At 42.3% G+C, this 11,939-nt stretch overlaps 1 protein-coding gene across 1 annotated transcript; it reads right to left on the bottom strand.

Annotated features, from left to right (window-relative positions):
• Positions 1–10,857: 10,857 nt before the first annotated feature.
• On the bottom strand, positions 10,858–11,451 carry LOC149828818 (uncharacterized). Its single transcript, XM_090017144.1, has one exon. The coding sequence runs from the start codon at positions 11,449–11,451 to the stop codon at positions 10,858–10,860; it is 594 nt and encodes a 197-aa protein (XP_089873270.1).
• Between the last annotated feature and the right edge of the window lie 488 nt (positions 11,452–11,939).

The following is an 11,939-nucleotide window of genomic DNA, read 5'->3' as shown; positions in this document are numbered from 1 at the left end:
TTGCCAATTCGTTACAGGATTTTAAAGGGACTGATAAATCTGGGACTCAATTTTTCCTTTTTTCTTGAATCAAAACACTCTTTGCAGGCGATACCTTGATAAAGACAAAATCTTTCACAACAAAAGTGATTTCGCTACAACGTTGGTCCGTGTATTATCTGTACCTGCTTAGTATGGTGTCGACTATGAGTTATAAGCAAGCAATCTATCTCGTATTATATGTATCTACTTAGTATAGTATTATAATATAATTGATATATCCACATTTCGCTCACCCACTTCATCTCAATACACAGGCAAATTGCAAAGTCTTTTGTATAGAGTTTTATAAGGAGTCATCCCAATGCTAGCATGATAACTATTATTGTAGAAAAAATCTACAAGTACCACATGCATGTCTGAGTCATCCTTTCAATCTAAAACAATGGCTCATAGCATGTCTTCTAAAGTCTGTATAGTTTTTTTTGAATAACCATCAGTTTGAGGATAAAAGGTTGCATTAAACTTTAATTTTGTACTAGAGTCAACTGCAACTGTCCAAAACTAAGATGTAAAACGATGATCATAGTCGAATATAATCGAGACTGATACTCCATGCAGTTAATCGGTCAGACTCTCAATGGATTGACCAATCTGGATAGGCATAAAATGTGTTGATTTTGTGAGTGTCGACTATTACCTAAATAGCAACATGTTGTCGATGGGTACTGAGTAAAGTCATCACAAAATCTATGATGACGTCCTCTTATTTTCACTATAGAATATCTATTTGTTGTATCATTCCACCAGGTCTCTGATGCTTAATCTTGATTTGTTGGCAAGTTAAGTACTTTGAGGTCTCTGATGCTTAATCTTGATTTGTTGGCAAGTTAAGCACTTTGAGACATACTTTGCAACTTTATGATTCATGTCATTCCAATAATATCTTTGTTGTAAATTCGTAAATATCTTTGTATTCCCCAGGTGAATGGTATACTTAGTTTTGTATGCCTCGTCTAATAGTTCTTCCCTCAAATTAGTGTCATTAGCACCCAAAGTCGCTCCTTCATCCAAATGCTTTCATCTTTGTTAAGTTATAAAAGGTATTTTCTTGTTGAGTGAGTGCCTTTAACTTCTCATATTTAGGGTCTTTTTTTTATCCAACAATTATCCTTGTGATGATTTCAGGTTGGATGACCAAATTGGATAACCTGATAGCACTATAGTCATCGGCGAAAGACTTCTAACCAATGAGGTCCTCTAATAATTTTTATCATTTTCTCACTATACTAGCTAAGGCACCACTAGCCTTGCAGCTAAGAGCATCCTCTACAATATTTGCCTTTTTCATATGACAGAAAATAATAAATTTATAATCCTTAATGAATTCTAATTATTGTCTTTGCCTCATATTCAACTTTTTTGTGAGGCTTTTGTAATCAGTAAACACTTCAAACTGCTCGCCATATAAGTATTGATATCATATTTTTAGAGCAAACGCCACTGCCGCCAACTCCAGGGGTCATAGGTGGGGTAATTTCATTCATAGATCTTCAATTATCAAAATGCATAGACAATAACCTTACCATACTGCATCCAGACACAACCCAAACGTATACCTGAGACATCAGTATATACCACAAAACCATGTTGACCGGTTGGTAGGGTTAATACATGGGGCAGTTGTGAGCTTCTCATTCAACTTTTGGAAGCTTTCTTTGCACTTATCATTCCACTCAAATTTTACTCTGTTCCTTAAAAACTTAGTCATATCTAGGGCAATTCGTGAAAAATCTAAAATAAATTATAGATAATATCCTATCAAACTAAGGTATAGATTTTTTTTATTTTCAGAGGTGAGTCCTTGGTTGTCCTATATGTCGAAAATATATATATATATATGTATGTATATAGGAAAATATATATGTATATATATATATATATATATTTCTGTATTGGATTTGAAGAATAATTTTTTTTGATAGGATATAAATGTGAAGCAATGAATTGTTTGAAAAAAATAAGATTTTTATAAAAATATATGTATGCTGCCCTATAGCACTTTAAAAATAATACATCATTTCTATCTTATACTTGTGTTGTTCTTTTGTTATTGAAACAGAAAAAAAAGACAAAAAAAATATGAGTTCTTTCATTTTGATAATTGTTTTTGGATGTGGAAAGAACAAAAAAAAAGCAATGTTGTGATGTTGCATTTCTTTTAAATGCATGATCAAGGGGAAAACATGGGTATGTGGATTTATTTAAATCTGTGTTTTTTTAGTGATGGGACATGATGATTTATTTTGAATCCCTATGGAACATACATTTTTCAGGTTGTACTAGATCATAAAAAAATGTATATAGGTAGGTGATAATGAATCTGCATTTTACTGTTGTAGAGAAAAAAATTTATATAGATATGTGTTTTGTGGCGCCCCAAACCCTGATTCTGGAAAAACTTAGGATTTTCTGTGATTTTTTTTTTGAAAGGGTTTAACTAGAAAACAGCGGAAAGCAAGGTGCTAGAAAAAACAACAAAACCGCGAGTCTAGGCGGCCACCACAGGTGAGTGCAACAAGTAAAACAGTGTAACCACAACGTAAAAAGGGCATACAGCCCAATAGTTTAAATGTTTACAGAAGTAAGAGTACAAAAAGTCCAAAATAGGGAATACATCCCATCAACACCCAAAACCCAAAAGGCACAGGATCTGCAGGTCAGTGTGTGGGTCCTCCGAGCCTCCACCGCGTATCATCGCATCCGCACTATACCTGTTCGTCACCTACATCCTCATAAAACGGGGTCAGGTCTCTTGCCAGGTGGTGGAGAAACAACCACATTCATAAACATATATTATATAAAAAGGAAAGCAGTAACAAAACTGACAAGTGTAAGTGCTTGTGTCAGGTAAGTGCAAAGTGACAAGTACTAGTCAACAGAGCTGGAGTAACAAGGAAACAAGTAGCTAAAGCAGCAAACTGAACTGTAACGAGTACTGAGCAGCAAGTAACTAAAGTAACAACTGAAGTAACTGTAACAAGTACTCAAACAGTAACAAGTGCTGACAACAAGTAGAGTAACGAAGTAACAACTGAAATAAGTAATGTAACCGAAGTAAAGTCTACAGTACAAGTAAAGAAACAACTACTGTAAGTCAGCTGTTTGGTTAGTCTTTATGTTCTTCTGATTACTCCTTTGGGTACGCGAAGGAAACCTCGCATTCTGTGAGACATGCACCCGACGTCTGTTATTCAAGTTCTAGTGTGGTAACCGGGGAAGCTACAGACCGAGTCAACCATATGCGAGCAGCACACAACTAGGAGAAAACACTCTCATAGGCAAGGATTGTAATCCATACTACTGCAGTAGTGAGGCCCTAAAAAGGCAACCTCGACCTCCCTGACTCTGAGTGACTGGAGGCCAAAGGATGCTACAACTTTTGTCAAAACATGTGTTGTAGTAACGACAAGTCACTTAGGGTTGTACCATCCACCCTCTCCCAAGGTGAACCATTTTGTGAATGGGGCGAAGCAGGTTTATCTTTCTTAGGCTCATGTTCATTCATACCTCACAACGAGGAATTTGCCTCGTGGTTCCCATAGGGTACGCAAAACGAGGACTTGGCCTGCACATTCACGTGCTCAGCCTCACGCGGCCAACAGAGCACACTGCTCGTGAAAGCAGTCACAACACCATATTATTTATTTCTGTTTAGGGTATATCACACAAGAGTCCATTCACAACACGAGGGCCACTACCCAAGGACTCCAACTGAGCCCACAACCAGTCATTTTCATTATTCATACCCTATGGTGTTCAATTTTTATTCCTTTCATTCCTGAAGTAAGTGCACGCGGTGCGCTTACCAATGCCTCAAGCAATATACCTTCTCAAGTTACGCTCAACTCCGTATCCGTAACAGTGTCAGGATGTACCATGTGTAAAGTGTACAAGTAACATATGCTTTCTATTATTTTCACAATAAAGTAATCAGAGACATTTGCTTAATTTGCGATAATTAAAAAGCAATAACTTGCAGACTTCAGTGTTAAGGTTGAAGTTAACAACATTCCCACATGTGTGGGAATTACATTGCATTCTCAAGGGTTTGAAATTGAACTTTACCAACATTCCGTCTAATGGGAATAACATTGGCTTTTCCCAAGGTGAATCATCGCTCTTGCAGGGAAAATGCAATCACGACTCAAAAGATTATTACACGTGGTTCAACACAGTTATGTGTTTATAGCGAAGTCTGGGATATTCTGTCTTATCGAAATAACATTATCTATTCCCACAGTATGGGGTGTCGTGCCTACGGACCCAAAACAAGGATATAATTCAACGTAGTTTCCAAATATGTGGATTTGCAATAGTGTTCGTCTGTATATTTAACTAGATTGTTGTACGTAAATCAAAGCATAAGGATTTCCTTACGTCGTACGACACACGTACGTGTTGAAGGTGATTCTGAAGTAACCCATCTAATGGGGATTACATTAGCATTACCACGGTTCGGGGTGCCGCGCCTGCGGACCCTAAACTAACCGTTTGCCAAAATGAACGTAGGACAACAATATGTAATTCATACCTAGTTCAAAGTGTGGAATCATCTAAAGAAATATCTGGACGGGACACAGGAGTGTCGCTAGTCCATTCGGTCATACCGAGATAATTATTTAAGTGTTTTAATGTATATATATATATATATATATACATATATATATATATATATACATATACATATATATATACCTATATATACATATATATCGAACTCGATGCAACCCCAAGGCATACACTCATGCCAAAACCTAACCGAGGTGCGAGGATGGTTCGGGGCAATACAAGGGCTAACTTGAACCTAATAGGGTTCAGCTCGTAGTAGGTGTGGTCTGGTTGTTGATAAAACGTGTTGACAACCACAATAGTGGCATATACGAGGCTGCAAGTGTGCCAACACGAGAATCCACACACTTGCTGCATAAAAAGGAAACCCATCTAATCATTGGTCTAGTCCTTTGGGCCACGCTAACTTGCTGACATAAGGGATTCTGGTCCGATGCTTGGTTCGGACCAGACTGTTGCAATGATTTGGTTAAGCTGAATCAAGCAGCCGCCAAGGGTCTAACCGCTTAACCTTGTGAAAGAGGTGTCAAAGGTGGGTCAAGGGGTCTGGTCCCTAGGACCCGACATCTGCTACATCAAGCTAAGGTATGAACTTTTCAGTTCAGACCTGAGCCCATAGAGGCTCAGCCGAAAGGGAGGCCCGAAGATGTCCAACATTAATTAGCTGGCACCCGACTCCAACATGGGTGAGCCGCAGCTAGCACTAGGTGCTAGGTGGGCTGCCAAGGGGTTCAGGTCTGAACCTCGGTTCAGACCTGCACCCACAAATGCTAAAACAAAGGCTAAGGGTGCACAACACCCATGCGGTGTGCACCCAGCTCTAGCCAAGGAGAAACGACTCGACTGGGCTCACGCCCAGAGCCGGTCCCGCTGAACCACTCGATTCAGACCGGCAATAGCCAAGTCGAAACCCAACCAAAACAGAGAAACAAGGTACATTTAAATACACATAAAAAAAATGCATGCAACATAGACTGGGCTAGCGGGCCAACCAAAATGTGCCAGCCCCAAACTCGGTTTAGCAAGAATGGCTGAAGGGTCTGGTCTGTGGGACCAAACCATGCCAACACGAGAACGAAAGGCAAGAGCCTAAGGCTCGCACCCAAACAGGAAGAAAGAGTTGGGCGCCTGCCTTGGGCCGGCCCCAACTCGCAAACATAACCCGGTTGGTCATGCACCAACCGTGAAACCACACAAAAACAAAAAGAAAAAAAAAACAACATAGTGACAAAGTAAAATTTCTTCTTTTTTTTTTGTGGAAGCCACAACTTCCCACAACAATGGGGCTGGGTCACACTGTGACCCAACCATTTCCTATGGTTGAAGCGCCAGTTCCATTGATTTGGGACTGGGCTGAGCCCATCACGCCTAAAAGGGAGTCCCCAGGGTGAGGGGCGCTGGCTGCAGTGCACGGTTGTGCCTGCATGCAAACCAACCCAACTCCAAAAGAGCTGGGTGCATGCTGGACGAGCCCAGCTCACCCAGCATCAGCTGCCATGACCAAGAATAGCCAAAAACCGAAAAGAAGAAGAAACGAAAACATTCATTACCATAACTAATCAAAGACTACATACATTGATGAAGAAAAGCTGAAAATGGACTTAGAAACAAGATGGAAGACCTATTTCAAATCATGCAGCCATTAAAGAAACAAAAACCAACAAGAACACCCATAGAGATAATAATTTTTTCTAGAGCTAATCCACCTCTTTGAAGCATGCACGCATTTAGTGCATTGCTTTGTGGGTTTCATATATTCCGAAATCCTTGAATCAAAAAAAAGAAATGTTGAAACTTCACCTTAGTTGCTTGAAGAAGAGGAAGGAGGATGATGTGTTGCAGCTACTCACGCCCAAGAGAAAACCCACGGCTGGAGTGAGGAAGCTAGAGAGAAGAGAGGAGGTTTGGGAGAGAGAAGAGAGAGAGGGTCCTATGAAAAATCGCCCAACAATAGAGGGGCCCATTTTTTTTCTAAGGGTTTTATAGAGGTTTGCTTAGGGTTGGACGACTAGGATCATTCCCTTCAAGATGGAGGGCTGGGGAGCTCCACGCCCCCAACAACTAATGCATGTCATGCATTTAAAAAGTTTTAAAAAAATTTCAAAAACGCCATTTTGTAAAGCCATTAAACTTTGAACAAATTACAAGGGGGCACCCTTGGCTGCCACCCAACTAGCCCAATCAATTTTAAGCATTTGAAAACATTAAAAAACTTTTCAAAAATGCCATGGGGTGCTAGCCCCATGCTTCCCTTTTGGAAATGACGCCCCTCATGATGGCCTTCAAGCTCCATCATGAGGTTTTGGAAATGATACATGGCCAATAGAGGCCTTCTTTTCAAAACCATGAAATTTTATTTCAAAAACGCCACACAGCTGGTCCACTCTTGACCAGCTGGTCAACCATGGCCATGGACGTCCACTAGAGGGGTCGTCCAAAGGGTTTGGATCTTCTAGGTGCACCGGATCCAAATCCAAAAATCGCATATTGTATTGCTTATAAAATAATGCTTATTTAAAACACTAAAATAATAATTTAATTCCAATAAATTATTTAGTTCTCTTCAATATCTTAATTAACATAGAATGGTTGATGCCTTTTAAGAAAATTACCTCTCGTTTGTAAGAATTAAGCGTTTTAAAATTCGGGTCCAAACTTGAAGTAAAACTCGTAATTCACATGCACTGACGAAGTTTTTTCGTCGTTCGGATCTCAAATTTGGGGTGCATCATCACAACCTTAATCCAAACTTACCCTAAAAGTTTCGGAGTCTTTGTCGGTGAAACTCTGACAAAGACCATGTCACCAACTTCAAAGGACAATTTGCGATGTCTCTTATCAGCATAACTCTTCTGTCTATCTTGCGCTGCCTTCAAACGCTCACGAATCTTCTGCACTTGCTGCGTGTAGTGCTGAAGAACAATCGGTGATTCGCTCGATCTATCGCTGATATCGTCCCAATAAGACGGTGACCGACAAGGTCTCCCATACAACGCTTCATACGGGGTCATCCCGATACTAGCGTGGTAACTATTGTTATACGCGAACTCAACCAAACACAGGTGTGAATCCCATTCACCCTTCCAGTCAAGCATACAAGCTTGCAACATATCTTCCAACGTCTGAATCGTTCGCTCAGACTGTCCATCTGTCTAGGGATGAAAGGTTGTACTGAACTTCAACTTCGTCTCCAAAGCAGATTGCAACTGACCCCACAGTCGTGAAGTAAATCGGGGATCACGATCGAAAATGATAGATCTTGGCACACCATGAAGTCGAACAATCTCTCTGATGTACAAGTCAGCTAGGCTCTCAAGTGACTGACTGATCCTGATCGGCAAGAAATGGGCAGACTTGGTGAGTTTGTCCACGACTACACATATTGCATCATGTTTACGCCTAGTCAGTGGCAAACCTACCAAAAAATCCATCTTGACTTTTTCCCACTTCCATTGAGGAATCTCAATCCTCTGCAAGGTACCACCGGGACGCTGGTGTTCTGCTTTGACCTGCTGACAAGTCAAACACCTCGCAACGTAAGCCGCTATCTCGCGCTTCATGCCATTCCACCAATACTTTCGCTGCAAGTCCTTGAACATCTTCGTTTCGCCAGGATGAATCGTGTATCTCGACATATGAGCTTCGTCAAGAATCTCTCTCTTCAGCTCAAGGTCGCTCGGAACCCAAAGGCGATCTCTCAAACGAACACTGCCATCATTAGACACTCTAAAAGAAGAATCTACTTGCTCAGTCAAGGCTAGAAATTGCCATACTGGTCGTCAAGCTTCTGAGCCTCTACGATCTTTGGCAAAAACTCGGATCGAATGGTCAGACCAGACAATCTGATCAAACCACCACCAACAGAAAAAGGTTTCCAGGCTACGATATCCTCAATAAGCTTCTGGCTCCACACAAGACTAGCCATAACACCACTCGCTTTGCGGCTAAGCGCATCTGCCACAACGTTCGCCTTACCAGGGTGGTAAGACAACGTGAAGTCGTAGTCCTTGATGAACTCAAGCCAACGTCGTTGCCTCATGTTCAGCTCCTTCTGAGAGAACAGATACTTGAGGCTCTTGTGGTCTGAAAAGACCTCGAAAGATTCCCCATACAGATAATGTTGCCACGATTTCAGAGCAAACACGATTGCTGCTAACTCCAAATCGTGCGTCGGATAATTCCGCTCATGAGTCTTCAACTATATAGAGGCATAGGCAATCACCTGGCCATGCTGCATAAGCACGCAACCCAATCCGGTACCAGAGGCATCTGTGTATACCACAAACCCACCTCTACCAGATCGTAAAGCCAACACCGACGAGGTCGTCAGCTTCGACTTCAGGATCTGAAAACTGTCTTCACAAGCACTGTTTCACTCAAACCTGATACCTTTACGTAAAAGCTTCGTCAAAGGTAGGGAAATCCTCGAGAAGCCTTGGATGAATCGTCGATAATAACTGGCCAATCCAAGAAAACTACGAATCTCAGACACATTCTGAGGTTGCTTCCAGCCCAGAACTGCTTCGACTTTTGCTGGATCGACCGACACTCCGTCCTTTGATATCACGTGCCCAAGAAACATAACTCGCTTGAGCCAAAACTCACACTTGGAGAACTTGGCGAACAACTGATGCTTACGAAGAGTACTCAACATAATACGCAAATGCTCTCGATGTTGCTCCGGACTCTCCGAGTAAACCAAGATATCGTCGATAAATACTATCACGAATGAGTCCACAAACGGATGAAAGATCTGGTTCATCAGATCCATGAACGCTGCTGGAGCATTCGTGAGGCCGAAAGACATCACCACGAACTCGTATAACCCATATCTAGTCTGGAAAGTTGTCTTCGCAATGTCATCTTCTCGAATACGAAGTTGATGGTAACCCGATCTGAGATCAATCTTTGAGAAAATCTTTGCCTTCTGCAACTGATCGAAGAGATCTTCGATCCTCAGTAACAGATACTTGTTCTTAATCATCACTTGGTTGAGCATCCAATAATCAATGCGCAACCTCAGGGATTAATCTTTCTTCCTCACGAACAACACTGGTGCTCCCCACGGTGAAGCACTAGGTTGAATAAAACCCTGATCGAGGAGTTCTTCCAACTGTCGCTTCAACTCTTCTAGTTCTGTTGGAGTCATACGGTATGGTGCCTTGGAAATAGGTGCAGTTCCAGGCAACAATTTGATACAGAATTCGATCTCTCGCTTCGGAGGTAACCCAGGTAGTTCCTCCGGAAACACATCGGCAAATTCTCGGACCACATCCAAGTCATCGATCAAAACCATCTCGGGTTCAACTGGGGCGATACTGACTAAGAATGCAGTACCCCCATTCCGCAGATACTTCTAAGCCTTGAAAGAAGAAATCATGCGACTATCGCGCAGAGGTCGAGGAAGCTTGATCTCCAAAACAGGACGATCAGGCCGAAAAAGAATGACCTTGTCTTCCCAACAAAAGACTTGAGCATGGTACTCAAAAAGCCAATCCATGCCTAGAATGACATCGTACTCTGTCATGTCTAGCAGGATAATGTCAGCTGACAGGTTCTGCCCTGCCACTAACACCACGATGTTCAGAATGTACGAATCACAAAAGACTGCTTCCCAGTCGGAGTGCAAACCTCCAACGGAAAATTCAAAGACTCGACTGTCAACAGTAAAGTATGAGCAAATCTTGCAGCTATGAAGGAATGAATAGCACCACAATCAAACAAAGTAAAAGCTTCATGTCCAGCTACTAAAATAGTACCTTGGACCAACTCTGCCTTTGTCACTTGCTCAACCGTTGCCGCGTATGCTCGACCGACAATAACTTTCTGGTTGGCTGGCTTCGACTGTTGCGATTGCTACTGCTGTTGATGCTGATACGGATGCGTCTGGGGCTGTCTTTGTTGCGCCTGCTGGGAAGTGCTTGACGTGTTCCTCCGCTAGTCATCCGCCTGTTTCTTTCTACAATCTCTGATATAATGTCCCATCTTCTCGTAATATAAGCAATCGCCTGTGTCTCGCGGGCAGGGTCGCCCAAGATGGTCAGTAGTACACTTCGAACAACTAGCCGTAGTAAGTTGCTTCTGCTGCGGCTGCTGGCGCTGCTGATGTGAAGGCATGCAGTTTTGATACTGTATCTGGCGGTTGTTGTTGTTGTTGTTGTTGTTGTTGTTGTTGTTGTTGTTGTTGTTGTTGTTGTTGTGCTGCTTCTTTGACTAAGGATGGAACTTCCTTCCACCCTGATTCTTCTAGAACTGTCTCTTCCTCGGCCAACTCTTTTGGCTAGAACGCTGCTGCTGATGTGGTGCGGGAGTCCTCTGCGATTCAATCCAGTCATGCTCAAGTAAGGAGGCCGTCTCTAAAGCTTCATCCACCGTCGTTGGTGCATGGGTGTACACCTTCGTCTGTAGCACTGGCTTCAGACCCTGAGCAAATTTAAGTGCTCGATCCTTTTCCGTCGTGTACAGGTTCGGACAAAATCTCTCCAGGCTGCGGAAACGGGTAACGTATTCCGCAAGAGAAGAACTACCCTGCTGAAGGTCAAGAAACTCCTGCATTTTCTGACTCCTCTCGTGAGTTGGAAAGTAAGCCGCGTAGAACGCTTCTACGAACTGCTCCCACTCAACAGGTTGATTGTCAAATTTTATCTCCCAGGTGGTCGCCCACCACCTTTCTGCATCTTTTCTGAGACGGTATGTCCCAAAATCTACTTTTTGATCATCACCGACTTGCAGTACACAGAATATATGCTCCATTTCTCGGATCCAGTCTTCAGTAGCTTCAGACGACACTTTCTTATCAAACGAGGGAGGATTCAGACTCATAAATTGTTTGTATGGCATCGCTGCTACCAAAACCTGAGCAGGTGCTCCCTGTCCCTAGGCGGCCTGTTGAATATGCTCGCCCATGTTCCTCATAGTTTTTGCTTGTCGTCCGACAACCTCTGTAAGGTTGTTCAAGGTCTCCATGATGTCATCACACCTCGCACGCCACGCCATCTAAATAAGTAAAAGTCTAGATGTAAGCAACTGGCAAGTACACAGAGATAGGAAAATCCCATTTTATTCATAAGAAACTGCAACATTACAGTAACACCCTTCGTCAAGATAGGGTTAAACAAGCACTGCTAACAACTCAAGCAAGACAAAACCAAAAATGAAACACTGACTCAGTGTTTCTAACATCAATCATCACACAACAATTTCGTGACTTGCTGGTGTAGAAGTCTCTGTAGTCCTTCTGACTCCCACTGCGCCTCGGCCTGACACGTGGAGGAGAAACAACATTCCTCAGCGGCATGTCAGAGAACTCCTAAACTTCCATCTGGATC

This window comes from Nuphar pumila, chromosome 9 (assembly GCF_984573655.1).
Source record: "Nuphar pumila chromosome 9, dmNupPumi1.hap1.1, whole genome shotgun sequence".
NCBI lineage: Eukaryota > Viridiplantae > Streptophyta > Magnoliopsida > Nymphaeales > Nymphaeaceae > Nuphar > Nuphar pumila.
The sequence above is the reverse complement of the archived record's forward strand: the minus strand, read 5'-3'. Positions and strand labels throughout refer to the sequence as shown.